Source organism: Pelophylax lessonae (assembly GCF_965119305.1).
Source record: "Pelophylax lessonae genome assembly, chromosome: 5".
In the NCBI taxonomy this organism is placed as follows: Eukaryota; Metazoa; Chordata; class Amphibia; order Anura; family Ranidae; genus Pelophylax; species Pelophylax lessonae.
The window spans coordinates 275,389,131-275,404,979 of record NC_138772.1 but is presented as its reverse complement, the minus strand read 5'-3'; the positions used below and the strand labels follow the sequence as shown (position 1 = coordinate 275,404,979).

Sequence of the window (15,849 nt, the reverse complement as noted above, 5' to 3'; positions counted from 1 at the left end):
GATGCTCAATTGGGTTTAAGTCAGGGCTCTGGCTGGGCCATTCAAGAACAGTCACAGAGTTGTTGTGAAGCCACTCCTTCGTTATTTTAGCTGTGTGCTTAGGGTCATTGTCTTGTTGGAAGGTAAACCTTCGGCCCAGTCTGAGGTCCAGAGCACTCTGGAGAAGGTTTTTGTCCTAGATATCCCTGTACTTGGCCGCATTCATCTTTCCCTCGATTGCAACCAGTCGTCCTGTCCCTGCAGCTGAAAAACACCCCCACAGCATGATGCTGCCACCACCATGCTTCACTGTTGGGACTGTATTGGACAGGTGATGAGCAGTGCCTGGTTTTCTCCACACATACCGCTTAGAATTAAGGCCAAAATGTTCTATTTAGGTCTCATCAGACCAGAGAATCTTATTTCTCACCATCTTGGAGTCCTTCAGGTGTTTTTTAGCAAACTCCATGCGGCTTTCATGTGTCTTACACTGAGGAGAGGCTTCCGTCGGGCCACTCTGCCATAAAGCCCCGACTGGTGGAGGGCTGCAGTGATGGCTGACTTTCTACAACTTTCTCCCATCTCCTGACTGCATCTCTGGAGCTCAGCCACAGTGATCTTTGGGTTCTTCTTTACCTCTCTCACCAAGGCTCTTCTCCCCCGATAGCTCAGTTTGGCCGGACGGCCAGCTCTAGGAAGGGTTCTGGTCGTCCCAAACGTCTTCCATTTGAGGATTATGGAGGCCACTGTGCTCTTAGGAACCTTAAGTGCAGCAGAAATCTTTTTGTAACCTTGGCCAGATCTGTGCCTTGCTACAATTCTGTCTCTGAGCTCTTCAGGCAGTTCCTTTGACCTCATGATTCTCATTTGCTCTGGCATGCATTGTGATCTGGAAGGTCTTATATAGACAGGTGTGTGGCTTTCCTAATCAAGTCCAATCAGTATAATCAAACACAGCTGGACTCAAATGAAGGTGTAGAACCATCTCAAGGATGATCAGAAGAAATGGAAAGCACCTGAGTTAAATATATGAGTGTCACAGCAAAGGGTCTGAATACTTAGGACCATGTGATATTTCAGTTTTTCTTTTTTAATAAATCTGCAACAATGTCAACAATTCTGTGTTTTTCTGTCAGTATGGGGTGCTATGTGTACATTCATGAGGAAGAAGAATGAACTTAAATGATTTTAGCAAATGGCTGCAATATAACAAAGAGTGAAAAATTTAAGGGGGTCTGAATACTTTCCGTACCCACTGTAAAATGGCAATATTATATTAATACAATGTGCAATATCACTATAATGAGGAGTAATAACACGCCAATAATATAAGACACAATATAGATACTAGAATAAACAAACAAATTTAAAACAATGTCGCCACACCAGTGTTAATAGACACACTTAGTGTGCATACACACAAATGCTTAATGTGATGTTAATACAGCATGTGATCCCAATACACCAGTGCTCTAAAACAAATACTTATAAAAATGAATGAATATGAAGCATAAAAGTCCGGACTGAATAACGCTTTATCAAATTTCACAATTTTGCTTGGAATGGTGCAGGAAAAAATGTTCCTGACCCTTTCCAAAAAACGCAGAGGTGTGAACATGACCCATAGGAAATTGTGTTTAATAGGCTGTAGCAAGATATGTTTATTGAATTTTCGAAGTTTTATACATAACTGGGCTTACAAGAAAAAAAAAAAGGAAAACCTAAAAATAAACAAGCCTTGATAAACAACAACAGAGTCTCTTGTGTTTCATGAAATGGTGTGCACCAACAGAAGACATATGAAATTTTACAGACACCACCATATATAAAAAATCAGCACAGATCGACACATAAGGTAAATTAAACACCCTGGATCTAGAGAGGTTAACATAGGCGGACTGGAGATCCATTTGCCCCAGAGTTTTATTTTTTTTAAATAGTTTTTTCCTGAGTTCAAACATTTGTCTATACAAAGGCAATGTATCATTAGTTTTAGCCAGGAGTTTAGTATAGGGCTGGTTGTCGCTTTCCAGGATTAATAAAAATAGTTTTTTTTAGCGAAGAAATATAAAATGCGTAACACTCTTTTAGCATATTTAGGAATCACCAGGTCACCAAAGATTCTCAGGAGACAACTTTTCACATGCGGGATATTAGGAAGACCCAACACCAATGAAATAAATGAACCAACCTCTCGCCAAAATTTTTGGATTACAGGCTAAGACCAAAAAGAGTGTAAGAAATCACCAGTATTCCCACAGCCTCTAAAACACTCAGCAGTGGTACGAAGTAGAGCTGCACGATTCTGGATAAAATGAGAATCTGAATTTTTTTGCTTAGAATAAAGATAACCATTCTCTCACGATTCTCGGCGTAACATCATCTTTTACATTATACAAAACAATTGTTTTTTTTTTAATTCATTAAAGTGTATTTTTTACCAAAAAACTGTGTTTAAAAGACTTCTGCGCCAATACAGTGTGACATAAAATATTGCAATAATTGCCATTTTATTCTGTAGGGTCTCTGCTAAAAAAAAAAATATATATATATATATATATATATATATATATATATATATAATGTTTGGGAGTTCTAATTAATTTTGTAGCAAAAAATACAAATTTTAAGTTGTAAGCAACAAGTGTCAGAAATAGGCTTAGTCCTTAAGGCCCTGTTCACACCTGAGCATTTTTCAGCTCGCAAAACGCTCATCTCTAAAGTCTCAAAATGCCCAACAAGCAAAATCCCATTAATTTCAATGGCCCCTGTTCACATCTGAGCGTTTTGCAGGGTTCATACGGTCCTGGAAATCCTGGAAAAGTTTTGGAATTTTTAGATGACACTTTCCAGGCCTGGAAAGGTCATGGAAAATTAGAAAACACATTAGGTTTTGGAAAAGTCATGGAATTAAATTACTGTGGAGGAGCGGGGAGCGGATGCTTAATTATTTTTTGATAATTATATTGCCACATACTGTATTTACATTTCGCTGTATTAGCATCCTTCCGGGTCCGCGGTATGCGCGTGCTGTCATTGGCCAGCAGCAGCCGAAGAGATGACCCAATCAGGCAGCGGGAAGGGCCGGCCGCGGTTTGCCTGGAGACACTGTGACTGGCTAGCAGAAGCAATAACAGCCGAGAGATTATCAACCAATGAGGCAGCGGAAGCATCACTGGAGGGCGGGCCGGCCGCATGAACGTGATGATGGCGCGGAAGGGGGCGGTAACCGCTTCGGTTACCGCACCCCCGCGTCATCACGTTCATGCGGCCGGCCCACCCCCCAGTGACGCTTCCGCTGCCTCATTGGTTGATAATCTCCCGGCTGTTACTGCTGCTGCTAGCCAGTCAGTGTCTCCAGGCAAACCGCGGCCGGCCCTCCCCGCTGCCTGATTGGGTCATCTCCTCGGCTGCTGCTGCTGCTGACCAGTGACTGACAGTAAGGGCAAACTGTGGACCCAGAAGGACACCTACCTGTACCAGTGCTATACGCTGAATGTAAAAATGCCCCCCCCAGTGCTCTTTAGCCCCCCTCAGTTCTCTTTAGCCCCCCCCCCAGTGTTCTTTAGGCCCCCCAGTGTTCTTTAGCCCCCCCCGTGCTCTTCAGCTCCCCACAGTGCTTTTCATCTCTTCCCCCCCCCCATGCTTTCTGCCTCCCCCAGTGCTCTCCAGCTCCCTGGCTCCCCCTTCAGTGATTTCCAGTTCCCCCCAGACAGTGCTCTCCAGTCCCCCCCCTCTCCCCCTGTGCTCTCCATCCCCCTGGTTTTCCATGCTCCCCCCCCCCCCGCACCTTCCAACCCCCCTGCAATGCTTTCCAAACCCCCCCTTAATTCTCTCCAGCCCCCCCCCCCCCCGTGCCCTTTAGCTCCTCCAGTGCTCTCTGCTTCCCCTGTGCTCTTCTATCATGTCCGCAGCCTCTGACTACCTCCTATATCATATCCGCAGCCTCTGACTACCTCCTGTATCATGTCCGCAGCCTCTGACCACCTCCTGTATCATGTCCGCAGCCTCTGACCACCTCCTGTATCATGTCTGCAGCCTCTGACCACCTTCTGTATCATGTCCGCAGCCTCTGACCACCTCCTGTATCATGTCCACAGCCTCTGACCACCACTTGTATCATGTCCGCAGCCTCTGACCACTTCCTGTATCATGTCCTCAGCCTCTGACCACCTCTTGTATCATGTCCGCAGCCTCTGACCACCTCCTGTATCATGTCCGCAGCCTCTGACCACCTCCTGTATCATGTCCACAGCCTCTGACCACATCCTGTATCATGTCCGCAGCCTCTGACCACCCCCTGTATCATGTCCGCAGCCTCTGACCACCTCCTGTATCATGTCCTCAGCCTCTGACCACCTCCTGTATCATGTCCGCAGCCTCTGACCACCTCCTGTATTACGTCTGCAGTCTCTGACCACCTCCTGTATCATGTCCGCAGCCTCTGACCTTGTCCTGTATCATGTCCGCAGCCTCCGACCTTCTCCTGTATCATGTCCGCTAAATGTACAGTGTGTGTCGTAAAACGTTTGACATTTCGAACATGGGAGAGGCAGCGCTGTCTAGCCACGCTAAAGGTGCAAAGCACCAGTCTGCAGCTGCGTGTTTGACAGCTTCCAATCCGATCTCTGGCTTTTTCACCCGTGCGCCTGAAGTGACACCGGCTCCCAGCTGCGGCAGCGGTGCTTCCATCTCATCCACTGTAAAACAAGGGGCCATTTTTAGTCACGCTGTATCCAGAAACGAAACCCTAACTGCAGAGGTACTGTACTCTACAAAGATTGTCATTTATTTTAGTAAAAATATGCTGGGTGTGATATGGATTTTCTTCTTATTTAACATGTATACATAGACATTTCATGAAACATTAGGTCATGAATATTTACGTGAAGTCACGGAAAAGTCATGGAAAAGTCATGGAATTTTATTGGTGAAAATGTGTATGAACCCTGGTTTTGTCTCTTCAAGCTACATGCCTGAAGCTCAAAAAAATACACAAGCTTCTTTTTTGGCAGATTACAAGCGTTTTTATTGATGTCAATGCCTGCCTCCAATACCTGCAAAAAACGCCTGAGAAAAGCCCCAAAAACGCCTGAAAAAATGCCTAAAAACAGGAAGTTCATTCCTTTCGAAATGATACATTATAAAACATTGTGTTTATAGTGATCTTGCAGCCTTAACAATGTTGATAAACATTTGCAGAGGGCTCTTTTTTTTTGACAGCTGTAAGTGAGCAGAGAACAGCTCTGTATCGAGGACATGCAGTTTTAAGATTGTGAGGGGAGGGGGGGGGGGGGGGTGAATCGAGATCGCAATTTTTATAATGATTAATCGTGCAGCTCTAGTACGAAGGCCCATTCTGTTCAAGCGGGCAGGAGTCAGATGAGAATAAATAATTCTGTCTTTGGAGGAAATCACAGAGGTCTGAAAAATATCACTGAATTCTGACCTAACATATTGCTCGAAGGGTATGCCCAATGAGCAATGGAGAACCTAGCAACAGGGGAATCCACCAACAGGCCAGAGTAATATTCAGATATAAGGTTTGTTGGCTTAAGGCATCTCAGCAATTTCTCAAGAGGGGTGATCATTGGAGAAATGTCTAGTGGCCCAAAATGTGCCTTGACAGAATGACCAAGCTGGTAATAATAAAACAAGTAGGTTAAAGGGAGGCCAAAAGCTTCCTGTAGCTGGGGAAACATTTTAAATCCCTGCACTGTGAAGAGATAACCAAGATATTTAATCCCCCTAGACGACCATATTTGTGGATCTGGCAAACAGTATAGCGCTCTCAAAGTGGGATTGAACCAAAAGGGATTATTGGGAGAAGTCCACCAAGGCGCCTTAGAAATGGGTCACTACTGCAAGAAAAAGTGAGAGCGACATCGGCAGCATGCTAGTGCCAGCACCAGGAGGTATTTGGCGCCTGTAAATAATATTATGGAATGTCTTTAATGAAGAAGCAATAGCTGCCTCAGTGGTCGTGCAGACATTAGCCGAGGTGGGATGTAGCCAATCATTAATTTGGACTAATTGCGATGCTAAGTAATATAAATAGAAATTAGGAAAAGCAAGCCGTGCTAAATGGGCTACCAATTTCAAAATATCCAATGCAATTCTAGGTCTAGGTTCTAGGTTTTTTGCTGCCGCAGGAATGACAGGCAAATATAATCTATTTGCCTAAAAAGAGACTTTGGTATCCCGCAAGGAGAATTAGCCAGTACATAGAGTAATTTAGGCAAATAAATCATTTTAAGAACATTCATTCTGCTCATGGGGTCCCAAAGGGAGATCCAGCCATGCCCCCCCACAAAGAGGTAGTCCACTGATACTTTTTTAAAGAAAATTCTTCTCTTTCGAACATTGACGGACCCAGCTTCTGGTATTCTTAACCACTGGGTAATACTGCCCCCTACAGGAGTAGGACACTAGGCAGAAAAAAATTCTGGCTACACCCATGGGCAGTCCAAGGGGCTTTACTCCCTCTCTCTCTGCTATAGCCACTCAGTCTTTTTTCTGTCTAGTCAGGAGTAAGGACCTAGTTCCTTGCTGGGATCTTTGGTCCTAGCAAAATTTGTTTAGATAGAAGATTTTTTCCTCCTGGATTTTTCCTGTGAGATCTACAATCAACTGTCGGACTGGGCGACGGGCTGGATAATTAGGTCCAGTGGTCACCCAAGTCTAGCCAGCACGTGCGCGCAGGCCTCAACTCCTCGCTAGATCGGCTGCGACATAGCCCGAACTGAACTGGGACTGGCCCTGTGAGTTAAACATCTCGCGAGGTCTCATACGACCTGGCCTTGGCCTGAGTCACATCGTTCCTCCTGCCTGACAGCCCCCAATTTCGATGGAGAGGAGGATCTGCCTGGAGCGGTGCCCACCTGGTTCCTGGTATGGTGAGTAGCTGTCCCCCCCTCTACCCCTGGAGGGTTTTGGGGTGAACGTGGGCCTCTCCTTGGAACATTCGGACCCCCGGGTTCCCGTCCTTCCCGTAGGCACCCCCCCTTGCCAAGTTAATCATCCTGCTACCCCCCTCCCTCCACATGCGCTGGGGATATATTTTCTGGGGTGATCTGACCACTTTCCTGGGATGGGGGCAGGGGGTTGCGGCACCGGCGACCGGATGATCGACTGACGGGGTGGGGGGCCCGTTGTACCTGGTGGGAGCTCCTGCCAGGTCCCCCTGTCCTGCCTGGATCTGTCCTGAGGCTTGGTCTCCTAATATCTGAGTCCCTCGTGGCACCGCACAGAGCCGCCATTTTGTTGTAGCCTTGTGTATTCTTATACACAGCGGCCATGTTTGTGTAGTCCGGCGGCTATTTTCTTGTGGTTTGCATTGCAAATAGCGGTGGCCATGACAGTGGAGCCCATTGGGCGGCGATATTGGTGGTGGGAGCCCCTCCTTACCCCTGGTGCTGACTCCTGGATCATTTTGCTTCCTGATCGCCATACGTGTAGTGCAGGTGCCTGTGTCGGCAGGTGGTGAGTCTGGTGGGGTCCTCCTCCTCTCTGCTGAGGATCGCTCTGTGCTTGGCGACCTGGTGGTGCTGCCATTGTGGTGGGGGTTGTCCCTTAGCAGTGTGTTACACTTTTTGTGGGGTCCCCCTGGTTACTTATGGAGTCTTTAGAGCATGTTTCCCCACCTTATCCTCTCTCTGAGACTGCAGGCCCTCCGGATCCCGACCATCCATCCATGCATGGACGGCGGTCCTGGAGTCCCTTGTGCCTGGGTGGAGGCAGCTAGTGGGCAACAGGCTAGCAAAAAGGCCCCCCCCCCCTACCTTCCCCGGCCTCATCTGTCTTATCCAAGCCTAAATCTGATTCAGCCGCCACGGACGTGGGTCACCCTGCTGGGTCTGTGACCACACGCCTGGAATCCTCTAAAAGTGGGGATAATCCCTCCACGTCTGCGACCGTGCTTGAAAAGGCGCTGGTAGATGCACTGATTGTATCTGTGTGCTTGAGACCCTAAAGATGGAGGATGCAGCTGAAGCTGCGACGGAGGCGAGGGTACTATTTGGCACTCACAAGCTATCCAGAGCGGCAATGGTGTTTCCTTTCCCAGCCTATTTTGACAGAATTGTCGCAGAAGAGTGGGGACAACCAAAGCGTCCCCGTGGGGTTCCTAAGCGTTTTACTAGGCGTTACCCCCATTAGGACTCCCTCCTTAAGAAGTGGACTGTTCCACCAGTGGTGGACCCTCCGGCTTCCAGATTAAACAAGGCAACCATGATTCCGGTGAAAGAGCCCCTGGTCTTTAAGGATCCGGCTGACCGGAAGGGGGAGGCTGTGGCCCGCTTTATGTATACCTTAGCTGGTTCAGCAATGAGGCCGGTATTTAGTATTGCCCTAGTGTTGCAAACTCTGAATGAGTGGGTTAAGCGCCTACACCGTGACCTGGAGGGAGAACAGCTCCCTCCTGCCTTTGCTGAGCTGGTGGACCAGCTGGTTCAGAGGCTGCAGTTTATCTGTGATGCCTCTTTGGACGCGGCTCCCCTGATGGCTCGCCTCTCTGTTATTGCGGTGGTTCTTCAGCGGGTCTTTTGGCTCAAATGCTGGTCTGCAGACCAGACCTCTAAAAAGGCCTTGACTGATCTTCTCTTTCAAGGAGATCGTCTGTTTGGAGCTACCCTGGATGACATTAAGGTCTCACGTAGGGGGGGGGGGGGAAGAGTACCTTTCTTCAGCAGGCTAAGGGCAAGGAACCTCATCTTAGACGTGGACCTTCCCTCTCAGCTCATGAGAAGTTTTTTCGTCCCTCAGGGTCGACTGACAAGTGCTCAAAGCCTTTCAGGTCCTCCTCTGGTGGATTCAAACAAACCTGGTCTGGCAGAGCGGGCTTCTCCAGACCCGCGGACAAGGCCCCTTCTGCATGAAGGTGCGCCCTCAACCGTATCAGGGGTGGGGGGATGTCTTTGCTGGTTTCTGGACCTGTGGACTTCCCTGGTGCAAGACAAGTGGGTCTACAAAGTAATTTGGTCCGGCTACACAATCGAGTTTCACTCTTGTCTCCCGGCAAGGTTTTTTCCTTCCAACCTACGCCTGTCCCTAGACCTGTTACAGGGTCTGTATGGGGCAGTAGAAGACCTTCACCTTCAAGGGGTGATTGTGCCACTTCCGACTTCGGAACGTTTTTAGGGATTCTACTCAAACCTGTTCACAGTCCCCATGAAGGAAGGCAAAGTGCGTCCAATCCTGGACCTCAAGGTGCTAAACTGCTTTGTGCGGATACAGAAGTTCAGAATGGAGTCCATTCGAACGGTGGTGGCATCCCTGCGTCAGGGGGATTTCCTTGCCTCTATAGATATCAAGGATACCTATCTTCACATTCCATTATGTGCCAGTCACCAGCGTTTTCTCCTCTTTGCTGTGGGAGCGGAGCATTACCAGTTTGTGGCGTTACCCTTTGGTCTCGCCTCCGCTCCTCGGGTCTTCACAAAAGTGTTGGCTCCGGTGCTACCCTTGCTACACCGGGGGATTGCGGTACTGGGCTACTTGGACGATCTCCTTCTGTGAGCGGAGTCTCCCTCTACTCTTGAGGAGAACCTGGAGATCACAATACGAACTCTGTGGGAGCTTGACTGGATTCTGAATTTTCAGCTCTAGCCAGAGTGCTCCTTCCTCTGGACCAACTCCAGAAATTGCAGGCTGCTATTCGTCCCCTGCTGTCCAACAAATGGTCATCCCTCCAGACTTGCGTGCGGGTGCTGGGCCTGATGGTATCTACCTTCAAGGCTGTTCCGTTTGCACAGTTCCATACAAGGCACCTGCAAAGGGAGATTCTGACCAAATGGGACAAGACTCCGCAGTCTCTGGACGATCAGATCCGTCTGAGTTGGGGAACAAAGGAGTCCCTGATATGGTGGCTTCGCTCTCTGGTGTTTCGGCTGGGAAAATCCTTTCTCTCCTTGTATCGGACAGTGGTCACCACGGATGCCAGCTTGTCTGGCTGGGGAGGCGTCCTCAGCAAGCATTCTGCTCAGGAAATCTGCACACTGGAGTCCAGAATACCAATCAATGTCCTGGAACTCGGAACGATCAGACTGTGTCTGGATAATTGGACGGATTGTCTTCAGGGATGCCCAGTGCACATTCAGTCAGACAATACCATGGCCCTGGCTTATGTCAATCACCAAGTTTGGCAGACCGGTTCATTCCAGCCCCCTCCGCTGTACACATTCCTGGGGTGGAAAATTGGCAGGCGTGGAAAATTGGCAGGCAAATTACCTCAGTCAGCAGACGTTGGACTAAAGGGAGTGGTCCCTTCATCTGGAGCGGTTTCATCAGCTGTGTCTCTGGTGGGGCACCTCCAAGGTGGATCTGTTGACGTCTCGGCTCAACAGAAAGGTGCAGAGGTTTGTGGCTTGGACAAGAGATCCTCTTGCAGATGCCACAGATGCGCTGGTGGCCCCGTGGGATCAGTATTATCTGATCTACGCCTTCCCTCCTCTCAAGCTTCTGCCCAGACTACTACGCAGGATCGAGGCAGAAGGGATTCCGGTCATCCTAGTGGCACCGGACTGGCCTCGCAGGGCCTGGTACGCCGGTCTAGTGCAGTTGGTCGCCGACGTTCCTTGGAAGCTTCCTCTCAGGGAGGATCTAATGTCCCAAGACTCGATCTTCCATCCTGTTTTACAGTCGCTGGCTTTGACGGCTTGGCTGTTGAACGCCAGGTGCTAAAGGATAGAGGTTTGTCTGAGTCTGTAATTCCTACGTTGTTAAGAGATAGGATATCTACCATCGTACGTGGAAGACGTACATTGCGTGGTGTGAGTCTCTTGGGGTTCATGCTCACTCCTTCTCGGTAGCTCCAATCTTAACCTTCCTTCATCAGGGGGTTGAACAGAATTTGGTCTTGAGCACCATCAGGGAGCCAGGTACAGTTGTGTTCAAAATTATTCAACCCCCACTGAAATTGATTGTTTTGGCCAGTTTGACATTGATTTTGATCATTCAGTCATCCTGCTTACTATTAAATCAAAGAGGCACGTGTAGGTCAGACAAATATAACATAACATTTATAATGAAATAACTACAAATGTCTTTTCTGTGCTCACATCATTATCAGTTTTATTCAACCCCCAAGTGACATTCAATCTTGGTACTTAGTACAACATCCTTTTACAGTTATAACAGCTTTTAAACGTGAAGCATAGCTTGACACAAGTGTCTTGCAGCGATCTACGGGTATCTTCCTTACGGGTATCTTCGCCCATTCGTCATGGGCAAAAGCCTCCAGTTCAGTCACATTCTTAGGCTTGTGCACTGCAACTGCTTTCTTTAAGTCCCACCAGAGGTTCTCAATCTGCAACCATGCTCTAGTGGACTTGGAGGTATGCTTGGGATCATTGTCCTGTTGAAAGGTCCAACGTCTCCCAAGCCTCAGGTTTGTGATGGACTGCATCACATTGTCATCCAATATTTCCTGGTACTGAAGAGAATTCATGGTACCTTGCACATGCTGAAGCTTCAATGTACCTGCAGAAGCAAAACAGCCCCAAAGCATGATTGACCCCCACGCCATGCTTCACAGTAGGCAAGGTGTTCTTTTCTTCATAGGCCTTGTTCTTCCTCCTCCAAACATAGCGTTGATCCATGGGCCCACACAGTTCTAATTTTGTTTCATCAGTCCACAGAACACTATCCCAAAACTTCTGTGGTTTGTCCACATGGCTTTTGGCATACTGCAGTCGACTCTTCTTATTCTTTGGAGATAGCAAGGGGGTGCGCCTGGGAGTTCTGGCATGGAGGCCTTCATTACGCAGTGTGCGCCATATTGTCTGAGCAGAAACTTCAGTATCCACATCTGACAAATCTTTTCTCTGTTCCTCAGCAGTCACACTGGGACTTTTCCCCACTCTACGCTTCAGGTAGCGCACAGCAGTCAAAGTCAGCATCTTCTTTCTGCCACGACCAGGTAGCGTTTCAACAGTGCCCTTTGCCTTGAATTTGCGAATGATGCTTCCTATGGTATCGCTTGGTATGTTTAACATCTTTGCAATCTTCTTATAGCCATTGCCCTTCCTGTGAAGAGTAATCACCTCTTCTCTTGTCTTCCTGGACCATTCTCTTGACTTCACCATGTTTGTAACCACACCAGTAAATGTCTAGAAGGAGCTGAGTATCACAGTCATTTTAAAGCTGCCTAATTGGTGCTTATTAGGCTTTATTGCTGCTCCCTGACATCCACAGGTGTTTTCAATACCTGATTGAAAACACTTCAATGAACCTTTGTTCTTCAGAGTGGTAGTCTTTAAGGGGTTGAATAATTGTGCCAATAAAGAATTCACAAAAGAAACATTTACTACTGTATTACAAAACCAATTGATGTCATTTTAGTTGCATATGGTTCTTTAAGAAGTCCTTGTAGGATTTCATTCTGAATACAATTACAAATGTACACTAAATTCCCTAAAACCCTTTACAGCATTGGGGGTTGAATAATTTTGAACACAACTGTATCTGCTTTGGCGGTCTTCTTCCAACGAAATTTGGCCACACATTCCCTGGTGTGCATACCTTGGTGATTCACAAGGATAAGGTGGTGCTTCGCCCATGTCCGTCATTCCTTCCTAAGGTGGTCTCTGACTTTCATTTGAATGAAGATATTAATTTGGATAGTTCTAATGCATATCGTCAAAAGGTTAAGTGCCAGCTTTGGGTGACCAATGAAATCATTTAGGTACATTTCCAATGCTATCTTAGACACAACCTGTATAAGAAATCTTTCATATCACAGTTTTTTGCAGTTCCTTTTTTAGAACCATTCACACCAACTGCAATTGAAAAAGCCAGACAACATGATTATTAAGGCCCCGTTCACATAGGGGCGATCCGACTTCCCCAGGCGACCTCCGAGGTCGCGGTGTGAGCAGCGTGCCGCGACCTCGGAGCGGCCGCCACGGACTTCATAACATTGAAGTCTATGGCGGTCGCCTCCAGGTCGCCCCAAAGAAGCTCCGGACCCTTTTTCTAAGTCGGAGCGACTTGTGTCGCTCCTATTAGAACGGGTCCGCAGCTTCCCTATGGAAGGCGACCTGCGGCGACCTGTGAGGCGACCAGGTCGCCTCACAGGTCGCCTTAGTGTGAACGGGGGCTTATAAGAAGAAGTTTTACCAGAGTTTTACAAACATTTTATAGGTGTCTTGAGTATATTACTAATATTAAGAATGTTTATAGAGAATTACAATGTGTTATCAGCATTTTACAAGTCCCTGATCGCAGTGCCATAGTGTGAACAGTTTACATTGAAAGGAACTCAGTTGCTCAGGTCCAAGCATTTTCCATTGTTTTACCATCTGTAGAAATGCCCTTAGCATGAAGGGGCTCATTTAGAGAGAGTGCACCTGCATTGCATACATCTCCAGGAGCTTCTCGGCGGTACCTTGGTCCATGAGGCATGACCTAGTCTGCTGACTATGTTTTTAATGGCACTAGAAAAATACAGTCTTAGGAGATGCCTTCTGACTGACATGGGCAGAAGTGGTGTTGGAAGAAATGTGGCCGGCAGACCCTAAAGCACACAGATCAACTGGGGAATATTGTCAAATCCAGCAAGGCACGTGGTTGCTCAAAAGGCATGCTTAAATTCTGACCTGAATCTTTGTCTTTTCATCCTAGGCTTCCAGCTGGCTTTTTCGAGAAGACTGATCAACCATCTAGTAAACAGACTACAGTTAATGTTGCAAGTCTTCGGTTGTTGGCAGGGGATTATGATGAGGATGATGATGAAGATGAGGAGAAAGAGGAAATAAGCTCAGCAGCACTATCCTCTCCCATGCAGAAATCTACAGAAATCCCATTACCTCCACCAACAGCACATGATGGCCTCCCACCAGGTGTTTTACATTTATATTACTGAAAAACAATTCTAGCCTTAATATTTGTAGTGTTTTATATTTGATAATTTGTCATAAACAAAGATAATTTCTCTGTCGCTCATTGACAGACGCAGATTCCATATCTTGATATCCGTAGGGTATTACTGCCCCCTACAGGAGTAGGACACTAGGCAGAAAAAAAGTTCTGGCTACACCTATGGGCAGTCCCAGGGGGTATACCCTCTCTCCCTGCTATAGGATGTCAGTTTTTTTCTGCCTAGTCAGGAGTAAGGACCTAAGTTCCTTGCTGGGATCTCTGGTCCTGGCAAGTTTTTTTAGCTAGTTTTTTTTCTCCGAATTGTTCCTGTGAGATCTACAAGCAGTTATGCCGGATCTGGGCTGCGGGCTGGATGGTGAGATCCAGTGGTCACCCCAGCCGGCCTACGAGCGCGTGCAGGCCCTAGCTCCGCGCTGGGTCGGCCACGACATAGTCCCACTGGACGGGGACTGGCCTGCGGGTTAAAGTCCCGCCGAGTCCCATACGACCGGTCGACGACCGAGTCGCAGCGTCCCTTTTGGCCGACATCCCCCCCCCCCCCCACTGAGAGTGGCGCCCGCTCTGTTACGGTATGATGAGTAAATGTTTCCCCCATTTTTCTCATGGCTGACTCTGGGGTGGTACGATCGGACCCCTATTTATCTGGGTTCCCCTCTGTTCCACTGTGCACCCCCCACCTGTGGTGCCCCTCTTCCCCCCCCCATCCCCCCTCGGGGGGGGGGGGGTGTTTGTGTGTGTGTGTGTGTGGGGTGGCTGGCTGTTCGTGCAGGCCGCTAAGGGGGCGGGGGGTCCCGACGGTGCGGAAGGCTGCTGTGCGGGGGGGGCTTCCTCTCTGGCTCCCCAGGGCCTACCTGCCGATCGATCGTCTGTTAGTGTTGGTGGGGGCCTCATTTTCTTGTAGCCTCCTTGTGTAGTTCATGACGGCGGCCATCTTAGTACACCCAGCTCGTTTTTTTTCTTCAGAGCTGGGCTGCAGTGGGAGTTCCTGGAGGTGTGTGAGGGGGTGGAGCCCCTCCCTAGACCCGGGTACATCGCTCCACAGGCCTTTCTTTCCATGCGGACAGCGCTGCTGAGCGGTCCTCTACACTTCTGGTGCATCGGGTGGTGAGCCTTTTGGGGGTCTCTCTTCTCTCTGTGGGGGTCTCTAGGCACGCTGCCTGGCCACTGGGGGGCGCTGTAGCGCTGGGAGACATTTAAAAAAAATGTTTTTTTCATTTTGTCATAATTTGCTGACGGGTTCCCCTGGTGTACCATGGACCCTGCTGCACTTGTGTCCCCACCTGATCCCCTCGAGGTGGCCGCAGGGCCCTCCGGTCCCCAGCTCACCATTGATGCTCTTTCAGGGGTCCTGGAGTCATTTGTGTCCCGGCTGGAGGTGGCCTGTCAGGGGCGGGGGTCTAAAAAGTGACCCCCGCCTACCCCTGTCTTGTCTAATGCCTCAGATTCTGATTGTGAGCCAGTCGCTGCTGACGCGGATCTCTCCTCTGGGGCTGCTGTCTCGTGCCCCGTGTCCTCTGATAGTGAGGATGACCTTTCTGCCTCCGCCGTAGCGCAAGACAAGGCGCTGGTGGACGCGCTGATTGTGTCTGTCCGGGAGACCCTAAAGCTGGAGAATGCGGATGCGACTGATACGGAGGTTGCCTTTGGCACTCGCAAGCCCTCCAGGGTGACAAAGGTTTTTCCTTTCCCCAAATGTGTTGACGATATCATTAAGAAGGAGTGGGTCCGTCCGAAACAACCCCCTGGGATGCCCAAACGGATTGCTAGGCGCTACCCGTTTGAAGAGTCCCTCCTTAAGAAATGAAAAGGAGAAGCCCTCTTAGGCCCCCTCGGGGGGGTTTCAAGAGACGCTGGTCTGGTAAGCAGAAATCCGGTTCTTCCAGACCTGAGGACAAGTCCGCTTCGGCCTGAAGGTGCGCCCCCACCCATGTCAGGGGTGGGGGGGGGGGGTGGGGGTCATCTTTGCCGGTTCCCGGACCCGTGGCTCTCCAG

At 48.7% G+C, this 15,849-nt stretch overlaps 1 protein-coding gene across 1 annotated transcript in view; it reads left to right on the top strand.

Annotated features, from left to right (window-relative positions):
- ZNF830 (zinc finger protein 830) overlaps nt 1–15,849 on the top strand; it is an 82,820-nt gene that overhangs the window by 19,781 nt on the left and 47,190 nt on the right. The window contains exon 5 of the mRNA XM_082259796.1: nt 13,600–13,817. Coding sequence (XP_082115922.1) covers nt 13,600–13,817 — 218 coding nt within the window. The remainder of the gene's footprint in view (nt 1–13,599; nt 13,818–15,849) is intronic.